The sequence below is a fragment of the Micropterus dolomieu genome, linkage group LG18 (assembly GCF_021292245.1).
Source record: "Micropterus dolomieu isolate WLL.071019.BEF.003 ecotype Adirondacks linkage group LG18, ASM2129224v1, whole genome shotgun sequence".
Taxonomy (NCBI): domain Eukaryota; kingdom Metazoa; phylum Chordata; class Actinopteri; order Centrarchiformes; family Centrarchidae; genus Micropterus; species Micropterus dolomieu.
In genome coordinates this window covers 20,816,826-20,838,608 of record NC_060167.1, presented here as the reverse complement: position 1 = coordinate 20,838,608, position 21,783 = coordinate 20,816,826, and the positions used below count along the sequence as shown (strand labels likewise).

General features: G+C 41.5%; 3 protein-coding genes across 6 annotated transcripts in view; all 3 read right to left on the bottom strand.

Moving 5' to 3' along the window:
- Positions 1 to 3,919, bottom strand: part of prkar2ab (protein kinase, cAMP-dependent, regulatory, type II, alpha, B) — an 8,900-nt gene extending 4,981 nt beyond the window's left edge. Inside the window, exons 1-8 of one of the 3 annotated variants that reach the window (XM_046075810.1) lie at positions 3,670 to 3,919; positions 3,226 to 3,261; positions 3,001 to 3,140; positions 2,353 to 2,459; positions 2,092 to 2,245; positions 1,765 to 1,866; positions 1,575 to 1,649; positions 1,411 to 1,485 (exon numbers count right to left, since the gene is read on the bottom strand). In XM_046075810.1, the coding sequence (XP_045931766.1) occupies positions 1,411 to 1,485; positions 1,575 to 1,649; positions 1,765 to 1,866; positions 2,092 to 2,245; positions 2,353 to 2,459; positions 3,001 to 3,140; positions 3,226 to 3,261; positions 3,670 to 3,919 (939 nt within the window). The remainder of the gene's footprint in view (positions 1 to 1,410; positions 1,486 to 1,574; positions 1,650 to 1,764; positions 1,867 to 2,091; positions 2,246 to 2,352; positions 2,460 to 3,000; positions 3,141 to 3,225; positions 3,262 to 3,669) is intronic. The other 2 variants (XM_046075812.1, XM_046075811.1) reach the window with 2 other exon arrangements.
- A 909-nt stretch (positions 3,920 to 4,828) lies between these two features.
- Positions 4,829 to 11,049, bottom strand: slc25a20 (solute carrier family 25 member 20). The gene is made up of 10 exons (XM_046075826.1): positions 10,900 to 11,049; positions 10,683 to 10,801; positions 9,658 to 9,750; positions 9,426 to 9,553; positions 9,247 to 9,337; positions 8,972 to 9,089; positions 7,018 to 7,090; positions 6,822 to 6,931; positions 6,439 to 6,563; positions 4,829 to 5,324 (listed from the first exon to the last, which is right to left on the bottom strand). The coding sequence occupies exons 2-10, from the start codon at positions 10,785 to 10,787 to the stop codon at positions 5,262 to 5,264; spliced, it is 906 nt and encodes a 301-aa protein (XP_045931782.1). The 5' UTR covers positions 10,788 to 10,801; positions 10,900 to 11,049; the 3' UTR covers positions 4,829 to 5,261.
- Positions 11,050 to 12,694: 1,645 nt separating this feature from the next.
- Positions 12,695 to 21,355, bottom strand: LOC123987143 (NCK-interacting protein with SH3 domain-like). 2 transcript variants are annotated; one of them, XM_046075789.1, is made up of 13 exons: positions 21,003 to 21,355; positions 20,070 to 20,182; positions 19,776 to 19,986; positions 19,225 to 19,300; positions 18,443 to 18,975; positions 17,449 to 17,619; positions 16,668 to 16,754; positions 16,254 to 16,392; positions 16,059 to 16,139; positions 15,629 to 15,757; positions 15,159 to 15,248; positions 14,891 to 15,063; positions 12,695 to 14,488 (listed from the first exon to the last, which is right to left on the bottom strand). In XM_046075789.1, the coding sequence occupies exons 1-13, from the start codon at positions 21,171 to 21,173 to the stop codon at positions 14,264 to 14,266; spliced, it is 2,199 nt and encodes a 732-aa protein (XP_045931745.1). In that variant the 5' UTR covers positions 21,174 to 21,355; the 3' UTR covers positions 12,695 to 14,263. The 2 variants fall into 2 exon arrangements, with proteins under 2 accessions (XP_045931745.1, XP_045931746.1); XM_046075790.1 differs by having other exon boundaries at positions 18,443 to 18,972.
- Between the last annotated feature and the right edge of the window lie 428 nt (positions 21,356 to 21,783).

The following is a 21,783-nucleotide window of genomic DNA, read 5'->3' as shown; positions in this document are numbered from 1 at the left end:
AAGAAACAGCACTTTTTTCAATAAATTATGAATAAATATTCATATAAATTCGAATATGCACTCAAATCAAATATGAAGGGGTGTGTCTCATTTGCCCAGTGTAGTACTACAATTCGGCATTGGTTTGAAGTCCCTGTGTCACATGACTTGGAAGCTAATGAAAAAGAAACAGCACTTTTTTCAATAAATTATGAATAAATATTCATATAAATTCGAATATGCACTCAAATCAAATATGAAGGGGTGTGTCTCATTTGCCTAGTGCAGTACTACAATTCGGCATTGGTTTGAAGTCCCTGTGTCACATGACTTGGAAGCTATTGAAATAAATAATGATTTTCCCATAACACTGTTCTCACAATTGTAATTTATTGATGGTCCCTAAGCTAATCCCCGTTGGTTAAAAGCGAGCCATCAGAGGTGAGCTAACCGCACTTATACAACCGTCACTGGGTGAACTGACTAAAAAGCCGTCACTGGATCCTGGGTGAATGTCTGTCGAATATCCAACTTAAAACTAACTTCACCGCGGTGCTCTGAACTGCCTGAAAACAGCTTGGCTAATCAGACACGCCCTCAAAAACACCGGTAGTAAAACACTCTGAGCTGCTGCACACTGTGACAAGACGTCTGCTTGCTGCCTCTCCTCTCCCTTCCAAACACTAGCTACTCTCCAGGCAGTCAATAGACATAAAGTTGTTACTGTGATGTAGAGACAGAGCTCAGTTTACTTTATGGATGAAAGATACATTTGTTACTGATTAATAACTCACCACTCTGAAACTCTTGCTCCAGTCCATGTTGCTAAGCTGGTAGGAGGATATACAGCTGAACCGAAGCAGTGTTTACCGGCTTCTCACAACCCGCCCTACTCTGCTACTGATTGGCTAGTAGTCCTTAACTCAAAACGGCGCATGTGCAACTCCCAACAAAGAACTTGTTAAAGTAAGATGTATCACTCCATAGCTAAAACGAAGCGTTCAACACACAGGGTGAAAAGAGGGGCTGCAGCAATGAGCAGTATGACAAAAATATGGTGTTTGTTGAAAATGAAACCATGTAAACCTGTTAATAAAATGATGAACCTGAAATGAGCATAATACAACCTCTTGAACATCACCAGACATAAATAAAAAATATATATATATAATTATACCTACTTAATGGAAAAAAGGGTGAATAAAAAGGTTACACTTTTCATTCACCCTGGGATGGTGACGGCGTACTGATAAGAGCCATGTCTTCTGTGTGGGAGACTTGGGTTCAATTCCCACTGTGACACATCCACCAGTGTGTCCCTGAGCATGACACTTAACCTCTAGTTTCTCCAGAGGCGTGTAATAATACACTTTTACTTTAAGAAATTAAATAGGTTCATGAACTAAAATAGATTCAATTATAATAATGGACACTACTTACTTTGCTTTTTATCATTATCTTCACCTCTCCCAATTCCACAATGTAGAAACAGTCGGCCTCCTCCCCCTGCAAGCACAGGATGCAGCAGAAATGCCACATTTATTAAGTCCAACCTGTTACTGTATAATAATAAGGCAGCCAAAGAAACACTGTACCTGTGTAATTATGCACTCTCCGTCTTTGAACGCTCGGGCTCCCAAAACATCCACAATCTTCATTCTCTCAGAGAGCTTGTGAAAAGACAGTGAAGCATGATGACACATCAAATACATGAAGTATAAGGGGACTAAATGTCCACCTATTCTACCATTAGTTTGTGTAGAGTTTGTGTTTTCTATCACAAACCTCCAGAGACTTCAGAAGTGGAACACACTCGATGAAGGCCTCATACATCCTCCTCATCTTCGCATTATTTTTAACAATCAGCCTGTGAAATGTGGCTCGATCCTGGAAGAGCACCAAACCAAAAAATGTAGTTCATCGTAGCTTCAGTTCCACCTTTGATTTTATTTCAGCTGAGATGTGCAGAAGTTCATAGATTCATCCATAGTTTTACTTGCAGTAACATTACAAGCTGGGGGATTTAACCATTTAGCAACACATTCATACACTTCCTCAGAAACTGTACTCTGCAGTGAAGCACTGAAGATCATCATCCTCTGTCGGACTCACCAGGCCCCACAGGGCGCCGTCCTGTGTTGCAACGATTGTGGCAGCTCGCGGCGTGTTGTACATGAGAGCCAGCTCACCAAAACTACCCTTATTGTCATACTTTCCAACACACACGCTTGCTCCGTCCTTCTGCACAAAAATATCATACACACCCCTGGAAATAATACAACATATGGACAGGGAGAACACGTCATTATGAGACTGATACAGTGTACCTAGTTTAAACATCAGAAACTAAATAATATGAAATCCACCCCTGACTTCTCTATGACGTAGAAGTTGTCTCCATCATCTCCTTGGTCTATGATGTGTTCCTGAGGTTTGACCAACACCTCGAACATGGCGTCCAGAACCTCAGAGAACTGCTCCTGGAGGACATTAGGTGAGGTAAGGTTATCAGTGTAGCACCTTTCAATAACAATTCAGTGCTTTACATAAAACATAACAAGGCGTTAAGACAAGATGTAAGAGAAACACAATGTAGTGTAAACGAATAAATATTAAATTCAATTTAATAAAATGTACTGTCAAACAGAAAAGTCTTAAGCCTCCATTTTAAAGAACTGAGAGCTGGTGTGGACCTTGTGTTTTTAAGGAGTTTGTTCCAGATATGTGGAGCATAAAAATCAAATGCTGCAACTGCACAGTAGGCTACAGTATGCAGAGCAGCATATCTGGACTGTATTTTAGCCCCAAAGCATTCCGTACAATGTAAATCAAAAACGTTATACTCAGTGCTTTGACACTGGCGTCCGTGTAAAGATCTAAGAACAGGAGTGATGGGTTTTGGCCTGATGTACTTTTTGTATACTACACTCACATTAGGTGCCCGCCTGTCTGTGTATGTAAAACCTAAAATTTATATTCAAATTTCGACCAAAAAAAGGACAACCATTTGCACTGTTGTACCTGCTCCAGTGTTTTAAACAGTAAAATGTCTCTGCACGCATCCTGAAGTCTGCGACGCTGCTCGTCTGTTTTGGGATATACGACCCGAGGCTCTGAATCATCGTCCTCATCATCATCGGGGTTGTAAGCCTCTGCACAAACTGCAGCAGGACAAACAAATAATAATACTGTACCGCGGGTCAAATGGAATTAATATTCATTACACATGTTGTTCCAGTTACTGACCTGAAACTCTGCGGTTGTATTTACTAGTGGTGGACTCTGCAGAGAGAGAGAGATCAGTTTTCACAAGTCTATTAAAGCATAAAGAAGCTCCTCATACGTTATTGTTACAGTTCATTTGATGTCTCTGCACATTTTTCCATTTGTTTTTTTTTATATGCATAGTGAACTGGTCTTGTTAATTAGTGTTATTCTGTATCATGTGATCTGCTAGTATTTTTTGTCTGCAGCATCTAGCCCGCTTTTTTGTTCACATGGATGTTTGCCTGACTTTGACCTTGCAGGCCAATGGTTTGCATCAATGAAATGTCTTTTGGGAGCGTGCACATGTCAGCTCACTCTGTGTGGTGTTGGCACTATGAAGCTTTATAAAAGTTACAGCTTTCATTTAGAGTAGCCTAAATTTGGAGCACGTGAAAAAAAATAATGTAATAAGTTAACACTCACTATCAGCATCTTCGTCCTCCTCCTCTTCATCCTTGTTGGGCTTATCTGACTTTGTTTCAAAGGTCACTCCTTTCCGTGCCGGCCTGGCACTGCGTTTCTTGGCTCTTTGGTCATTTTTTTGGCTCTCCAGAATTTGCGTAAAATGCTGCAATGCAAATTCAACCAAGTCTGGCGGCCTGCGGCGAAGCACCTCCACTGTGTATCCCTGCAGCAGCTCTTTCAAACCAGCCGGTATCTCAACAGCACTCATCATGCAGGTTCAGAGGTCACGGGTTTGGATGTTGATAGTTCACACTTAACCTCAAAACCAAAACTAAACAAATATTTAGATGTGTAATATCAAAACTCTACTTGTGTCTGGACTGTCATCACAGGAGCAAAGTGACTCCTCCTCCTCTCGTCCCACTCTCTCGAACGCCCGGCAGTTTATTGATTTCTTTATTTAGCACGGCCTGTTGGAAAGTATTGACCAGGACTTCACATCAGATGTAATTAAAGGCTGTCCGATGGATTACACATGAGAAGTTGATTTGGCAAAGAAACAGCAGAGAGAGAGAGACCTTTTTTTTACTGCTGCAGAATCAGACACCATCATAGATGTTTTTAAGAGGTGCACAAGACTTCTTCTAATGGCACGTGCTGTTAAATTCAAACAATAAAACCCTCTTAAAACTTTATAGGGGTTTACAACAAACAAAAAGTAACTCATTGTATATAAAACTGAAACGAGACAGAATTAGTAACTTAAGTAATGTTATGTGACTTACAACGGAAAACATAAAGCATTACTAATGATGATTACATTTACATTATTTATTATGATGGAAAGAATTGCTGGTGTTTAATAACTGCTAATATTTTTTGATTAGTTATATGTTTTATTATTATCATCATCTTTTCTTGTAGGTGTTTGTTACAGTTGACTTCATTATATGTATATTGTAAAATACTCCACAAATAATTCAAATAAAAAGAGAAATTGTGCACGGCAAGTCTAATTTCTAATTATGGATCCAGCTTTTTAAAAATTATTTCTATACATGCTGACATTCGTATACAGTCAGTGAATCTCATAACTTCTCACATTATTTCACGTTAAAACAAACAGAAAATCTAGTTATTATCGGTCACTGAGTTGAGTGCGACCACACAGGAAGCAGACAGTTTGAAAGGTGTGTATTGCTGAGAGACTGAACACACACACAGTACAACAAAATGCACCTTTTCCCTGATATGCGCACCGGCTCACAGATAACAAAAGCTAAGGCACAGCATGTTCAGTTCACCGTTTTTCTTATATAAAAAAAAAAAGACAATTTAAACAAAAGGGAGTGAGAACATTTGACTGTCTGTCTGTGTGTGTGTTTATACTGGAACTGTTACAGAGTCATCGCAATATCTCGGCTTTGGACCCTCAGATCCACATGCTCTACCACAATGTTTCAAAGACAATCCAGCATATTATTGGGAAAGTGTTCACATCTGTTGGTATTGTTTGATTCAGAGTGAGTGTGTGCGCACTGCTAATAACTCTGTTGTGTTCAAGAGTTCTGTCCCTGGGATTCACATAGGAGGCTGACGTGGAGCCTTCATCACAGGTCCGGTGCTAACCAGTTCAGGAACTTCATTGCACACTCAAATCCTAAGAAACAAGCCTGAGAGAAAAAGACACAGAAACAAAACTGTTTAGTTTGTGGATAATAGTGATGGAAGGAATAACTCAGATGTTCTAACACCATCTAAAACCCAAAACATTACACTTACGATCACACGAGACAAAAATGCAGCAATTTATCTTCTGACAATCGACTGACTGTTTAATGAATTGTTTAAGCTGTACTGTCCACTACAAAAAACAAAAAAGATAAATTGGTATCAATTATTGGTGATTGGCCAAATGCACAATGAAATATTGTCTGACAAGCACAAGTCTTGTGATCATTGGACAAACATTTTCCCTAATTTGTTGTAACCTTTGTTGTAACAAAAGCTCTTCACTTGTATGAGTGCAAGAATATTGGAGTTACTAGAGTTGTAACCCGTGGATTACAGCTACTGTAATCCACGGGTTAGAGTCCAGGGGTCTCATTTATAAAACTGTACATAGAAAAGACTCCTAAAGGTTGAGTATGTACAAAACGTAGGAAGTGCGTACGCACAAAAATATTCTGATTTATAAAACTGTGCGCGCACACGTCCTATGCTGATTTGCCTTTATAAATCACAATCAACATGAAATGTGGCGTATGTGAGCGAGCTCCTTGTCCAACCCTTCCAACGCCTATAGATGGTGGTATAACCGATCTGCAGGACAGCGCATCCCTCCTGAGTAGTGACGGAGGTGGAGTGGGACACAGATATGCAAGATGGGATGACCCAGGTACTAATTTTAAAAAAGAGTTAAGCAAATGCATTCCACTTGTGTTTAAACATTTACTTAGGCTATACAAACAGCCCACGTAATCAACGAGGCTGCCGATGAGTTAAAAGTTTGGCTCGTAATTGCTCAACTGACGCATTGAAAACGGCATCAGTTTAAATGAAATTTGTCTTCCTGTTCACCTTATTTATGAGAATAAATTGCACTGCATGTAAGTATTAATTAATATGATTCCCGATTAAACTGTGCAACATATTTTACATCATCAAATCGGAATAACTGAGACTCCGTACGACTCATTTATGACCACGTGTGGAAATGTACCACCCAGCTCCTCTGGGCCCTTCTCACAGCGTTACTGAACTGAAGAATAAGTGAAGTGTACTCACTGCATTTGCAGGAAAAGCTCTAAGCATGACAGCATTGAAGCCCTTATACAGAGAGGCCACGCCCTCCTCCCTGATCAGCTCCCGCAGAACGTCCCGGAAACCGTTGGGATATTTCCCTTCAGGCGCTGAGGGAGACACAGCAGAAAACTCAGCCAAATTTTTTTAAAGACACGCTTGTAAAAGCAGGTTATTTTCACCAACTGGCTTTTTTCAGTATCCTACATTTAGTAATGATAGTAGTAGTAGTAGTGAAAACCAAAATACAGTAGAGCAACCCATATCTCTCAGCACTTTCATAAATTAACAATTTAAACTACAAATAATAAGAAAAAGAAAACGGATATCTTAGCCTCAACAAACTGTGGAATTTTAAAAAAACAAACCTGTTTGGAAACGAGACTTAAGTACGTCGGCTGGGATTGCGACCGCCCAGTTGAAGATCCCGGCCATCCCTCCAGCAAACAGCACACTGGGAACGCTGAGGTCGCTGTGGCTGCAGGGGAAAGACAACAAGTCCGGCTGCTCAGAGGTCTTTTGTTATTAACAAGACAGTTGTAAACACAAGGAACAAATAGTCACCTTTTTCCTGGTGGAGTGAGAAGGTTCTTCAGCCACTCGTAGGACGTAAAGTACATCCCGCTTGCTGGAACATCTGAGTTACAAAACAAACAAAACAAAAAGATGCAAAATGTTCCACCATAACATATGAAAAATAGTTACATTTAATTGATCAATAACTGACTTTACTTCTTCTGGCAGAATATATGAGTGGTAATAAGAACATCAACAGAGACAATAGAATACATTTCATGTCAACTATCTGAAGATATCAATTAAGCAGTCTGGCAGCCAGCAGTTAGATACAGCAGTGTGCAAAGGTTTTAGGCAGGTGTGGGAAAATGACAGTTCCTTTGTGTTTCTTTAATAGAGCTTTGACAGCACATCTGGAAACCCCTGTCTGCTTTGATGTCTGCCTGGGAGAGACTTGCTGATGCCGTATTACTCCCTTGTGTCTTGTTGCTGTGCTCAGTCTTGCTGTGGTGTTTGACTTTTGACAGTAAACTGTCTTCAGCAGCTTCACCTTGTTAGCTGAGTTTGGCTGTTCCTCACACAGTTGTATTACTCCCACACAACTGGTTCTGTTTCAGTTCATGATTGTGTTTCAACCCACATATTGAATGTATGATCATTAGCACCTGTTTGGTGTAATTGTTTAATCATACTCCTGACAATATGCATACAAAAACCCCTGACTTTGTGCAAGTGTACCTAGAAGATGCTGTTTGTTTACTCACTTTGCATTTTGTAAATTGATAATAAATATAATCTATTAACATGTCTATTTTTGAAAGCATTCTTACTTTTCAACAATTTCTTAGTACTGTATGTCTTCAAAGCACCTAAGAAATACAAGTGAGCGCTTAAATCTTAAATTTGTGCTTTAACTGCAGCAGCACGTGTCAGAAGGAAACTCTTAAAGATCATGACAACATGACGCAAGACAAAGCGGCTGCAGAACTCACTTCTTTCTAACTCCACAACCCCAGATTTGTAAATATAAATGCTCTGTATTTGTATAGCGCCTTTCTAGTCTTTGCGACCACTCAAAGCACTTTTACACTACATCGCACTCACCATTCACACACATTCATGCCCTGGTGGAACAGCCACCAGGGGCTATTCAGGGTTCAGTATCCTGCCCAATGAACCGCCAGTCTTCCGATTAAAGGGCAACCCGCTCTACCTCCAGAGCCACTTTCTAACTTAAGCCCCAGCTGACACTGACTCAAGGTCATTCGTCAGACTTCTTGAAGATCCCTGTGGAGCCACAAAAGGCTTTATACAACTTTTTTCCTCCACACGAAGTAGTAACTCCCCAAAACCTTTAAACAGACAACGTACCAACAAAGTGTTACTTCGCCCCATAGGTGAATGTGTAACCGATAAAATTTGTTAGAACTGTGTTGCTCCTCAGGCGCTCAGAGTGTTTGTGTATTGTGAGCTGTCAGGATTTAGTCCTTAGCTCCTTTGTGTGTTGTTCTCAGGTTAATGTCAGAAAGGTATTTTAGTGAATCAGTAAATTAAGTTACTGATACCTGGTCCTTCAACTACCTTCAACTCCCTGCCAGGAAGCCCAGCCTGGGACAGCAGCCTATCTCTCTCCTCTCTCTTCTCTCCACCTCATGCATACACACAGTGTTTTAGTGGCAGCAACTAATGATTATTTTCATTGTCGATTAATCTGTATTATTTTCTTGATTAATCGATCAATTGTTTGGTCTATAAAATGTTGAAAAATGTTGATCAGTGTTCCCCAAAGCCCAAGATGACATTGTCAGATGTCTTGTTTTGTCCACAACCAAAAGACATTCAGAATCGTTGCAGCTCCAATGTTAACAGTAACTTTGTTTGCAGGAAAACTCCACAGTTTAAGATTTTCCACAGTGTCATTGTATTATCTACACACTGTAAAAGTAAAACTTAACAGCAACTTGTGCCGTCAAGTCTCGGCTCTATCAGAGTAAAGAAGCACCTCTCATGAGAGTCAGAGCGGTGCCTTTGTAGATTCCTCTGATCCCAGACTCTCGGTACAGCTGCTTCACACAGTCCATGGGTCCCGCGTACTTCACCCCTCCTGTTGATGCCTGAATCTAGACACACACACACACACACACACACACACACACACACACACACACACACACACACAGTGCCAGCTCTGTTTTGGCATGTTAGGAATCTACTATTCAGCAGCACAGAAGACAGCGATTCAATCCTGAATGTCTGTACAAACACATAACCTCTGACCTGTAGGAGGCATTTGATGCGCTCCCCAGGAGTCATGATGGCTGTGGTGAACACACCAGACAACATCCCTGCAGCAAACAGCTGTGGATACCTGCAGGAGAGTATGTGCTTACATATCATCACCCACAGAGTGCACAGAACGAATAAAGTGAACCCCCTACGACAGAGCAATCACCTACGTTAGGATATCATTGGGGGTCTTCTGTTGTAGTTTCTTGCCCAGTCCAAATCCAAAGAAACAGACAGCAAACATGGGCGTGACTCCGATGATAGGGGCCAACATGCCTTTATAGAGTCCTTTCACACCCTGTAAGGAAAGAAGATGACGAGGAAACATCAGCATGAGGGAGGACAGACATTTTGGACCATATTTTATCATATTCCAGAGATTAAGGCGGCACGCATCCTCACCTCTTTGGCTAAGGTCTTTTTAAAACAATCAATGGTTCCAGCATACAGGAGGCTCTCTCCAGGTTTGGGTTTGGCCTGGGTCTGTAAACGCACCTGAGAGAAGAAGAAGACGACAGACTTTGTAATGATCTCAAAACACAAAAGAATCCAGCATCACAGATGCAGCAGTCTGGACCTCACTGTGTGCACATTAAGAAATGGCTGTCAGAGTTTGATATAGAAGAACTTGACTGGCCTGCACGAAGCCTGGACCACAACACCTTCAGGATGAGTCTGAACACAGACTACAATAATAAGTCCAATATTCAGAGAGCAAATATTGAACATGCCTCCAAGTGAATTCTAATGTTGCTCTGGGTCTGCTTGATGTGGAAACAGGTAAATGTTTGCCAAATGTTTTTGTAACAATGACTTTATGAAGGTGATGATATGTGGTGTTGTGTTTACAGCGTGTTACTCTGCAGCTAAGTGGCCAAAAACATTTAAAATAATTGTGACACTGGTATGAACAGGACAATTTACAGTTAACAAATAAAACATGAGGACAGTTCCTCAAACAAATATCTGCCTTTTCTGAACTGCAATTTCTTATTTACTGGCCGACACACGGTATGTCTGCAATAAGCTGCTACTGGCTGATCGACCAGTCTAGCTCTATCCCAGAGTATTGAACTACTTCCTGCAGTGATAATGGATGGCAACATCCCTGCATTCAGGTGAGATATCTGTGTGTGCACAGGAGGCCATGACAGCAGCAGTGAGCTGACTCATAAAAGAATGTGGGTCAAAGGGCTGCAGCAGCCTGACATACTCTGTGAACACAGGAGTCTGTTACATCCACACAGCTGACCTGCAGCAAAGATGTGACACGTCGGTCTCTGGCTCTGCTGACTGTAGTGTGTGTGTGTGTGTGTGTGTGTGTGTGTGTGTGTGTGTGTGTGTGTGTGTGTGTGTGTGTGTGTGTGTGTGTGTGTGTGTGTGTGTGTGTGTGAGAGAGAGAGAGACACAATAAGTGCAGTAATTACTTTAATGGTGTCGAGTGGATGTCCGGCAAAGACGAGACAGACCCCTCCAAAGCCTCCGGCGAAGAAGTTCTTCAGCGGACTGATCGGCTGCTGTTGTTTAGACATTTTTAGTTTCCGCTCTGCAGGAAGACAAAACAACAACAGCGGCGACTGAATGAAACCGACACCGGAACGTCGAACACACAGAGAAATTTAAAAACAAGAAATAACATCTCACCTGGTCGGCTGCGTGAGAGGGGTTTGTGTGCTGCTGTCACTCCTGACTGCAGTTGGACCTTTCACCCACTTATCTACCCGGATCAATGTGACTGCAACACAGCTTTAACCTGGTGTGTCTCTGTTTGGTGTCCGGGTGGAAACGTTCAACTTTCTTTGAAACTTGAATCATAGACTGTATACGTTTAAATTTTTATATATATATAACATTTATACATATCACGGTTAAATGTTATGACACTATTTTTTTGCTAATGTAAACTTAAATTAAACATTATTCATATTTATTTAGGCCTACAAAATATGTTTTGTTAATTCTCTCTTCATGTAAATAATAATAATTCCATATATCCATAAATGTTCTATCCATTGTACAACAATTGGTGTATGTTAAGAAGAAGAAGAAGAAGAAATTGTTGTAATTAGTGTGAAAACATCTGCATACTCTCAGCTACAGAAAACTTCTATCTCAAAAGTGTTTGTATTCAACTTTTTTTAGCTCTCATTTTAAAATATTAAAGTATTTATCATATTTTTTATAAGGGACCAGAATGGGGTAAATCTTCAAATCCCTTTTCACCTACTTCACTTCAACATTTTTTTTTTAATTAAGGCAGTTTAAGTTTTATGTTTTTTCAGTCCTCCTCTGAGTCACCCATGACCCTCACTGATCCTCCTCTGCTCTTGTAACTTAGCTTATACTTTCAATTCTCATTCACAATTTATAAATCAAAGTGTAGACAAAAGTGTCCTCTTTTACACAATAAGCAATAAGATTACAGTGTAAAACTCTTCTATTTTCACATCATCAGCTTCAGGTTTCAGGTTCCACATAACACACAGCCAATTTAAGCAGTTTCTGCCTGTTTCTGATTGATGTATTACTGTTAAGCTTTCTTTGGCAGATGGGAACTCTCTCTTTTAACTGTTAATATATTAAATTCCTCTTCTCTTTTAATCAGCTTGTCTCCTATGATTTTGTAAAAGGAATTAAACTTTAATTTATTTTAGCTAATAAACTTCAAATGACACCTCAACTCCTCTTTTGGAAACTTCACTTAATCTACAATTAAACTCCATTCAGTTCTTCCCTCAAGACTTAAATTGTCTTTACATCTTATAATTTCCCCGACACAGAACTCATTGCAGTGATTTAAATGTTACAGATTTAACTTTATTTTATCCACTAATACTCTCATTTCTGCAGGAAATGCATTTTCCAGTAAACCATTGACTTTACAATTAACAGTTTATAAGATACAGTTAATATATAGACACTAAAGATATAATACACAATGTGAGCACATGTACTGTATATTTAAACAATAAATCATAACATCTATTATAAAGTGTGTGCAGATTGTGTATATATTTAAATGTCACCTGCACACCACTATCAGTCAGTGCTCACTTCACTTCAACCTTTAATCTTTTTAATTTTTACATATATACACATTAATTTATATATATATATTAAGGAAGGTTTAAAAGGTGTATAGGGAAACAAACACATGCACAAGAAAAGGGGAAAAGTCCAAATTTTCTAGGGAAATTGACAATGAGTAAAATATAGTACCATGAATAAAATGAATCCGTTTTCTTTCTCTCTGCTTCCAACAGTAACACACAAAAAAATACTGTTTAACTCTTAATTTAGTTAAATGTACTCTGTTTGTTTTGTTGTGTCCTAAGTCTGACCAACAGCATTTTCACAAAAGTTTTTATTATGTTGCAAACTTTATGTATAAAATGTACGGTCACACAATCACCCCCTCAACAACCAATCCAGTCACTTCCACTGTTAAAATATAGCTTTATTAGTTTCATTACAACACAGTCGTAGCATTTTTGCAGACAATGTTAATCATGGAAAGAAGAGACACTCAACTCTCTCTCATACACGCTGTAAGCAGACACAAATTCTCAATGACAATCAACACTCGGACATGAACTAAAATCTGATATGACTGCTGGACTGTGTCTACCTTCTCAGAAACATGTTTCCAGATGGGGAAGCCATGCCAGAGACAAGCAAGATAAGTTAAAGTGTAAGATGGGAAAACAACATCAATCACTACGTCACAGGAAAGAAACAGGAATAGGTAGATGTTGCTGTTAAAGTGTTAAAACCACAAGGGAACAAAACAAATGCCCTGTATTTCCTCTCCCTTGTCTTGACTTTCAGTAGGAGCATCAGATAATAACAGGAAATCAACAACTAAATAATTATCTCAGATAATAACTGCAGCACACTTTTCCCTTCCAGGAAGCCACAGCTAACGTCAGCCAAGACTCAGTATATTACAGTGATATTACAAGTTGCTATAAAGCCTTATTGCAGCACAGTTAGTTTGAATGTGAATGCAGCATACGGACAAAAACCCTGTCTGTAAACAGTCAATGACTTCTGATGTTTGGGGGAACGTTGCATATGCAAGTACAGAGCAATCACTTTGAAGAGTTTGAAAAGCAGTAAAGAGACAAAAGTACCAGACTGAGAAAACTGCAGACGGAGCCACAGGAGAGATTCATTATGTAGCAGCAAGTTACTCAGCTAAAAGCTTTGTAATGATAACACATGAATCAGAGTGTGCTTTTTTATACTATAATAGTAAACTTTTTCAACATGTTCTACATTTACTTTTTTATTTTAATGAAATTGGTGAATGAAAGAAGTCAGGTTTAAGAGTATTACACTCTATAATGCTCTAAAGTAACACACAGTAGTTTGGTCCCACTAACAGGGAAGCACATAAAGGGTCAAGTCAAGTATTCTCACAACGGTTCAAATAATGGCACGGTTACCTGTAACACAACTTCAAATCTGCCTCTTTTCATTTAAAATGTTCTAAAATCAATTTAGTTAAATTTTTTGGTCAGAATAAAGTTTAGTCCTGGTTGTGGCTACATTAGTTTCAAAATACTGAGTACATAAACTTAGTTCATGTATGACATTGCTGGAAGCAATTCATTGTGAAACAGCTCTAAGGTTTGGCCTATATTTTGGCTATTTTTAATCTCCAAGTATGACTAAACCTCACAGGTTGTTTGTGCATTTGTCATCTTTTTTTTCCATTCTTGAAGAACACCAAAGAAAAAAAAACTCCCACACCTTTTTTCAAATGAAGTTCATCTGAGAAGTGAAAAGCTGTGAAAAGCAGCAAAATCATCATGATATTACCTTATGTGCATGCTGCAGCCCTGGACTACGGGTCCAAGAAAAAGTTGGCAAAACGGATTCGGTTCTCTAAGTAGAGGCTGGCACAGAATACTGGGCGCCCTATCAAACGTCAGTTCTTCTTCTTGCAAGCTTTACTGTACCTCGCGGGAGCAGACTACAGTGTGTGAGCATGATACTGATATGGTTAGTCCTGGTTCTCACAGATCTGTGGGAACTCCTTGTAGATCTGCTGTACGATTAACTTATCCATTTGTTTCGCTGTGGCACTCCCTTCATCCTCTCCTGGATCTTCCTCCTCCCTGAGAATCATCTGCAGTGCCCCCTGCAGGTCAGGCAGGCGGTGCTGGTGCTCGAGGTAGTCTGTCGAGCGCATTATGGAGTGCATGAGGGAGAGATACTCCATCCGCAGCTTCACAGAGAGGGTGAAAGGAGAGATTATAATCAGACAAGTTAACACGCTGTTGATACGTCATTACAGGAGTAGTTTTTTGGGAAATACGCTTATTCACTTTCTTGCCCGAGAGTTAGATGAGAGGGTCTGTACCTCTCTCATATCTGTCCTTTCAGTAGAAGAAATAGCTGTGTAAATAACACCCCTTCTGGTTTTTTGTGTGGAACAAAATATAACTTGTTGTTAGTTAGTGACCCTTAGGGATGCCTGTAGGAAAATTTTGTTAAACCTGCTCTAGTGTCATATTTATCTTGCAGACACAACTCTTTCTGTAGCGAAAAGGAGTGTTTCTCAAAGTGTGAAACTACTCCTTTAAAGGCTGAGAACAATCAGTAGCGCTGCGGCGTGTCCAGTTCTCACCTTGTCTCCGGGTGACAGGTCTGATATTTGTCGAACGGCGATGTCAATCATCACCATCATGTCAGTGCGGTAGAAGATGTCAGCGGTCTCTTGGTTGGCGAAAACATCCTGCAGAAACTTGAGCACAGAGTGCGGTGCGGGCGGAGCGTGTTTGAACATACACACAGGGTCATCTGGAGAGGTGGGGGGTGGAGGCATAAAGTGAGTACTGGCGTAGACAGGAAACATAGGTGCAAAGTAAGTAATATGACAAACGGTGGTATTTTACCGCCTCTGTTCAGAAGCAGCAGCACTTTCTCCGACAGGATCTTCACATTTTTCTTCTTCAGCTCCTGCATGATCACATTGCTGCTGGGTGCTGGGTGATACAGACAAAGACACAAAAAATAACTTGTCGTAAAACAATTAAAGCTCTTTTGTAGGTCAGCTGAGTTGGGAAACAAAAAAATAGCAGTGTAGAACTCTGTTGAGAATTACAGCTCCTATAGACCTATAGCACAGATGTTACTAGAAACATTAATGATGGCTCTTTTGCATTCAAGTCTCCCTGTAAGTCAGGTCAGTGAGCCAGATTGCACAAGACCAGCACCCTGAAATTAAACATGGAACGCAGTCATTATTAACTTTATTTAAAAAAGTGCTGAACATACTATTAAACACAACATTATTATTATTGTACTTTTGCAATGACAAGTCAAAATGTCTGCTGTGAAAAAGGTCTATGGCGGATGTTCTCACCTGTGTGGTGCAGGTTGAAGGCCAGCAAGAGGTTCAGGAAAATGTCAGGCAGCTGCTCTGTGGGATCAGAGGGAAGGCCGTCCTCCACCACACCCAGCAGAAACGCAACAAAGTCAGCATTCAAGTGTTCTGAAAGCAGGGAGGGTCAGGTTAATGTCTTACTTAAAGAACACATTATCCCTTTAATGCACATTTTAATTCAGGCATGTCAAACTTCTGGATCAGTTAGGTCGGGAAAAGCCTTTATAATCCGGCTGATAAAGTGAAAAACGCACTGGCATGAAGCTAAACACAAAGTCCTTTTTGACTGATTTTTGAAAGAGTTTATTGTTTATTGTTGTTTATTGGTCATACTGTTTTTGAACGCAGAGTTGCAATATGTAGATGTTAAAATGTATTATAACACAGCAGCTTTATATATACACCATACCGTAGTGATGATATGGCACCTGCTCGCCCATTGAGAAGATCATAGTAAGTACCAGCGCTGTGTAACACATCTTCTGGTGTTCTGAGGAAAGACGAACATGCAAGAAATTGGGAATCAGTGTAATTGTGGACAATATTAATCTTTGGGAATGCTACTACAGTTGAACATGAGACAGCGATAAGTAAATATTTTCACCTTGTATGCCAGTCTGTAGGTCCCTGGCCAGCTCCATGGGGAGGATGGAGTTGAGTAAGGTGGAGATGAGAGCAGCGTCCAGGCTGCACATGGCCCCGAACACTTTGAGCAGCAGCAGCCGCAAAGACACGCGATGCTCCTGCACGGTCACATGATGGCAACAATGAGCCGACGCCAATCCAAACATACACTGAATGTAACCAACAGGCTCACTAACACTGTGAAGATGGAGGTTCAACTTCCACTGAGGCCATACTGAGTAAAAAGAGGATGGACTCTTGTGCATTCAGCAACAAAAATATAAAGGAATAAATTATAAGTGAAATAAAAAGAAAGTTCTTTCAGAGGTTTCACAGTGGCATATTCTGCATACAGATTAGTTTTTAGTTCAAAGTGTGTAAAAAATTGTCTTACCATCTGATAATATGAAACCAGAGACAGCACGCTCTCACAGTGGTTGGCCTTGCACATCCTCTTACACACTTCTGGATCTGCATCAGTCTGAGGAGGAATAAAAGCAGCTTTTAGTTGTAACATCAATGATATAATAGCATCACAACTATGTAACTTCATAATCTGTCCGACAGTCGTGGACCCCAAACACAGTACAGGATTATGGAGCCCAATAACAACTCATCTGAACATCCCGACCCTGATCTGAGTTTTGGTCGGGGGACAAACTGCCAACAAACAATATTTGGCAACCTGAAGAGTTTACAGATTCAGTCTTTAACCACACTGTAAAGTCGTCTGAGCCGCTCTGATCCTATCAAACATGTCTGGTATTTAAAGCACGGCATCTGGACGCAGTCCTGTGGGCACATCACAGATTCAACCCAAGAGAAAACTTTTCATACTATAATGACCTTTAAACACGTTACATTCCTGTCCATATTAATACATAATGACCCATGTTGGATCACAAGAGTTCTTGAGTGTTTATAAGCTGATGTTTTTCCTGTTTTGTAAAGTCTGCTCTTCTTGTGTTTGATATTAAATGCTTTTACTGTGAAGCACTTTGCAACTTTTGTTTTTAAAAAGGGCTATAAAACTGACATAAATATCTGTGAAATCCATCTTCACATGTGCGACACAGTCAGTCAGGACTTCACACGCCTTCATATGCTTTAATCAGAAAACAGACACCCATGTTATGAGCATGCATTGTTACAGGAGAGAGCTCCCTGTATCATACCAGTATCTTCAGCAGCTCTTCCAGGTAGCAGGTGATGAGAGCGCAGTCTTCGTGGAGCGCCCAGCTACGCTGCTGGGAATCGTCCCGGTGACGGGCGAGGTCGCTGAAGATCACCTCCAGCCTCTGTTCATCGTGACACACCTGACCCTGTGGCAGCGCTCCACTGAAATCCTACAGAGGCATCAAAACATCACGAAACACCTGTTTATGCTTCAAACTTGAAATACCAGTAGAGGATCATCTTCTAATTCTAAGAGCGCTGAGGTGTGTGTGTAGTTTTACAATGAGCTGAGATTCTGTAGGTTCGTCATCATGAATGTCCTCTTTGACATTATAAATAGTAACTTTATCCATTTATAATATAAAACTATTGATTGGAGCAGCTTTAAAAGGATAATACTGGTGTTCTTGGATGCTTCCCTGCTCTACATTAGTGTGTCTGCGTGCAGGCATCATAGCCGGAGATATCAGTGCTTGTTTTCTTACCTTATCAAGAGCCACGACCCTCAATTTATTTTTTTTTTTGTCTCTTTTGTTTGTCACAAATCAGTGTTTTCTTAAGTACAGGTTGAGTATTTCATATGTAAAAGCACACTGAAGAGACCTCTAATAGACCGCAGAATATTCTTCTTCTTCTCAGTTGGATGAGCAGCAGCGTGTGCACACGTGTCACCATGTAAATAAAGGATGCAGCCAAAAGCTTTCCGCACTTTCTGTTTTGGTGGTTACGTTACACACTATGCACCATTAACCACCTTACTCCCAGAGGAATAAACAGAAATATCTGCCAGGAAGAAAATCACCAGATCATTTCAAGCTAGGTTTGACGCAGCAAAAACAGGAAGTGAGTGAGTGATACTTTGAGAAGTGTCCTCTGAGAAATGTCAGCTAAATGCAGACTGAGCTGTAACTCTAAACGACACCGGTATTCTCCTTTGAGCTGGCGCGGCTCCAGGATGCTGAATGCACATGATGTAATGAAAACAAATCTGACCTTGCTCTCCACCAGCGAGAGGAGAACTTGCTCCAAAGCAGAGGAGGCCTGAGGTAAGGCCACCTGCAGATGGCCGACCACCACGCCGACAGCGACCCGTGACAGCTCGTAACTCAAGCCTGTGTTCTTCCGTACCAGCTCAATCAATTCGGCCCCAATAGTCATGGGAACTGGATCAGGAGTAGTGGGGCTGCCAGGAGGGCTTTCAGCGACGGACGGGGGGGCGACGGGCCATTCACTCTCCGGCTGGTCCTCCACAGCGGGCTGTAAAGGAGGGGTGGGCTGGGGAGGCTGTGGAGCCGGGCTCTTCTTTGCAGGAGCTGGCTGAGGAGGGGAGTCAGAGGGAAGCACGTCTGGAGGCGGTGCAGGGGGCTTCACACGGGATGGCACAGGGGGAGGGGGGCTGCTGGCAACACTTGGCAGACTGACATCAGAGGAGGCCGGTGAGTGGGAGGAGCCAGAGTCTAAAGAGGTGGTGCTGACTGAGAGGGACGGAGGGAGAGAGGACCCTCTGGACGGGACCTCCGGCTCTGCTGAGAGAGAGAGAGAGAGAGAGAGAGAGAGAGAGAGAGAGAGAGAGAGAGAGAGAGAGAGAGAGAGAGAGAGAGAGAGAGAGAGAGAGAGAGAGAACCGGATTGACTTGACTAAGAATAGAGGTTGTTTGTGAGGTACAGAGCTGCAGCGTGTAGCATCAGCTGAAAGCCGCAGCAGAAACGCTGCGCTGTAACCTGCGAGACTATAATAAACTCGTAAGTAAGGCTGTGAATTCTCTGAGTTCTAACCTGGACGCCGGCTGCTTCGCTGTTTCTCAGGGGGAGGTGGGGTGATCGGAGCCGCACGTCGAGGCTGAGGAGGCACCTGCAGGAGGGGACGCAGGAAGTGAAACTGACTATATACAGTGTTAAGTGAGGGCATATTTTGTGTGTGTGTGAGATATAATTATTGAGGATGGTTAAATCTCTCTTGTGATCTATTCTGCAACGTCTCCTGATATAAAGGCCGAAAAGATATTTTAATCCTAAAGATGGGCTGTGTTTTTTGACCCTGTACATGGATGAACATTTTTCTGATAAATTGATCAAGTATCAGTCCCCGGTCGCAATCATCTGCGAGGTAGGATATTAATATAGATTAGCGGTGTTTAATATGTGGCAGATCATCACAAACTAATCATTAGTGAGTTACAATTGCAAACAAGCAAGCAAACTCTTTTGATAAAGAACTTTTCAAAACAGACAAAAGCCAAAGAAAAAAAGATGCTTTCTGCTTCTTTGTAAGCCTGCAAATGGGATTGTAGGGTCAAACAAAACATTTAAATGTGTACTGCAGATACCTGGTAAAAGCCCTGCTCCCCCCGCATATTGTCCATGCTTCCTGATAATGGCATGCTCCCCTGTCGTCCGTACTCTCGGTTAAGGCCATTGGGTGGTGGAGGAGTCTGACTGAGAGATATTTCACTGCTGGAAGACGGGAGGCCTTGTTTCTGGCCAGAGGACGAGGAACTTCGTCGAGCAAGGGTCTCCTTTCTGTGATGGATCAACTTCCTACAACGGAGAAGAATGAGGATTCTCACACAGATTCAGACTCAATATATTATCTTAAGTTTATTATGCGCATTTCGACTCACTGTAGAACATCTCTCTGTTCCAGATTGTATTTGCCTCCATTTTTTAAGGCCACATTGTGGATTCCTTCGATCGCTCTGTCAATAGACTGCAGCACCTCGTCCTGCTCGGGAGCCTGTAGGGGAGGAGAACATGAAACAACTGAAATATTCAGTAACATAATTATTAAACTTTAAACAAAACAGAACATAACTGTGGCTCGGGGACATGTGTGACTCCGGGCAGAAACAAACTAGGGCAGTTATCTAACCAAAAAACAGCCTTTTACCCAGCGTCACACGTGTTCATTAAACCTCATTAACAACAGGAGAGAGCATTCCTATCCTGCCGGTGTGTGAGCTTGTGATTTTACACATGCTGTGACTAGTTCACTGTAAGTCTGGATCCTTGGAAAAAGGAGTCTCCTCACTCTAAAGCTCATGTGGGTGTGTGACTGAGAAGAAGCCCAAAGGCTTTGTGAAAGGGAGCAACTACTTATTTACCAGTGACATGGGCAGATGAGAATGATCCTTGATTATAAAATGAAACAATGTCTTCCTTTCTGTCTCCTGTGGCCTTGCTGGACACATCCTATCCTGTACTGTATCATCTTATCCTGTCATGCTTTCCTGCCCCATCCTTTACCCCCCAGTCTCTGTCGCAGTGAGCAGCTGCAGTGCAGAAGGCCATGTCCCTACATAATGCAACGCTTCCAATAATTTATGGGTTCTTCTGCAAGCACGCATTTTCTTCCTGACAATAATCAGCAGTCAGCTTCAGCGTGGCCTGCACTGCAGCACAAGAAGTACAGTTACATGGCATCTGCCTCTCTCTGTCTCATCACTGTTACTACGCATTCACTAGATTTCACTTCACGGCAGTGTGCGACATGCCCGCTTGCATTCATTGACACAAAAAGAGAGAGAGAGTTCCTCGGGTTAGAAAGTGGTGCTTACCTGTATTTTTTCGATGTATGAGGCTGGGATGTAGCCGGTCTCCCCCGAGCTGCAACGGGACCCCAGCCACCAGTGTTTGTTGCTCCTCTCCAGGATTAAGAAGCTTTCTCCGGCCGCGAAGTGCAGCGAGTTGGGCTCCGCGGATCGGAAGGCGTACAGAGACCGGTACATGCTTCACCAACACTTTGCCGCGTCGAAAGGACCCGAAACAGCGAGAGAACTGGTGTCGGGAGATAGGGCGTCTCCGAGTGGAAAGATCTGCTCGGTTGGGAGTGATTTAAAGAGGCTATGAAGGCATGGCCACGGCGGATCACTGCCGTCTATTTACAATGTAGCTCGGATCATCTGACCTGTGACTGTTGCCAGTAAACACCGCAGGGGGCGCTGTGACTCCATGAACACGCCCCCCAGGCATTTTAATCGAAGGCAGAGACGTTACTCGACCTTGCTCCTGAAATTAGTGTGATTGCTGCAAAGCATCATAAGGAGTTCATAATATATACACTACCGTTCAAAAGGTTGGGGTCACTTGAAAATGTCCTTATTTTCAAAAGAAAAGCACATTTTGCCATGAAAATAACATCAATTTGATAAGAAATACAGTGTACACACTGATAATGTTGAATGACTATTGTTCCTGCAATTGATTTGTACTGGCATATCTACAGAGGCTTACAGAGGCCCATTATCAGCAACCTTCAGCCCTGTGCTCCAATGGCACGTTGTATTTGCTAATCCAAGTCTGTCATTTTAAAAGGATAATTGATCATTAGAAAACACG

Coding starts and splice junctions, on each gene's coding strand:
- LOC123987143 (XM_046075789.1), bottom strand. CDS start 21,173: ATGTACCGGTCTCTGTACGCCTTCCGATCCGCGGAGCCCAACTCGCTG. Junction 20,183..21,002: donor CATACATCGAAAAAATACAG/GTAAGCACCACT, acceptor CCTCCCCTACAG/GCTCCCGAGCAGGACGAGGT. Junction 15,064..15,158: donor GCTGCTTCTGAACAGAGGCG/GTAAAATACCAC, acceptor CCACCTCTCCAG/ATGACCCTGTGTGTATGTTC.
- slc25a20 (XM_046075826.1), bottom strand. CDS start 10,787: ATGTCTAAACAACAGCAGCCGATCAGTCCGCTGAAGAACTTCTTCGCC. Junction 9,338..9,425: donor ACCCCCAATGATATCCTAAC/GTAGGTGATTGC, acceptor ACTCTCCTGCAG/GTATCCACAGCTGTTTGCTG. Junction 6,564..6,821: donor TAAGTCTCGTTTCCAAACAG/GTTTGTTTTTTT, acceptor TGTCTCCCTCAG/CGCCTGAAGGGAAATATCCC.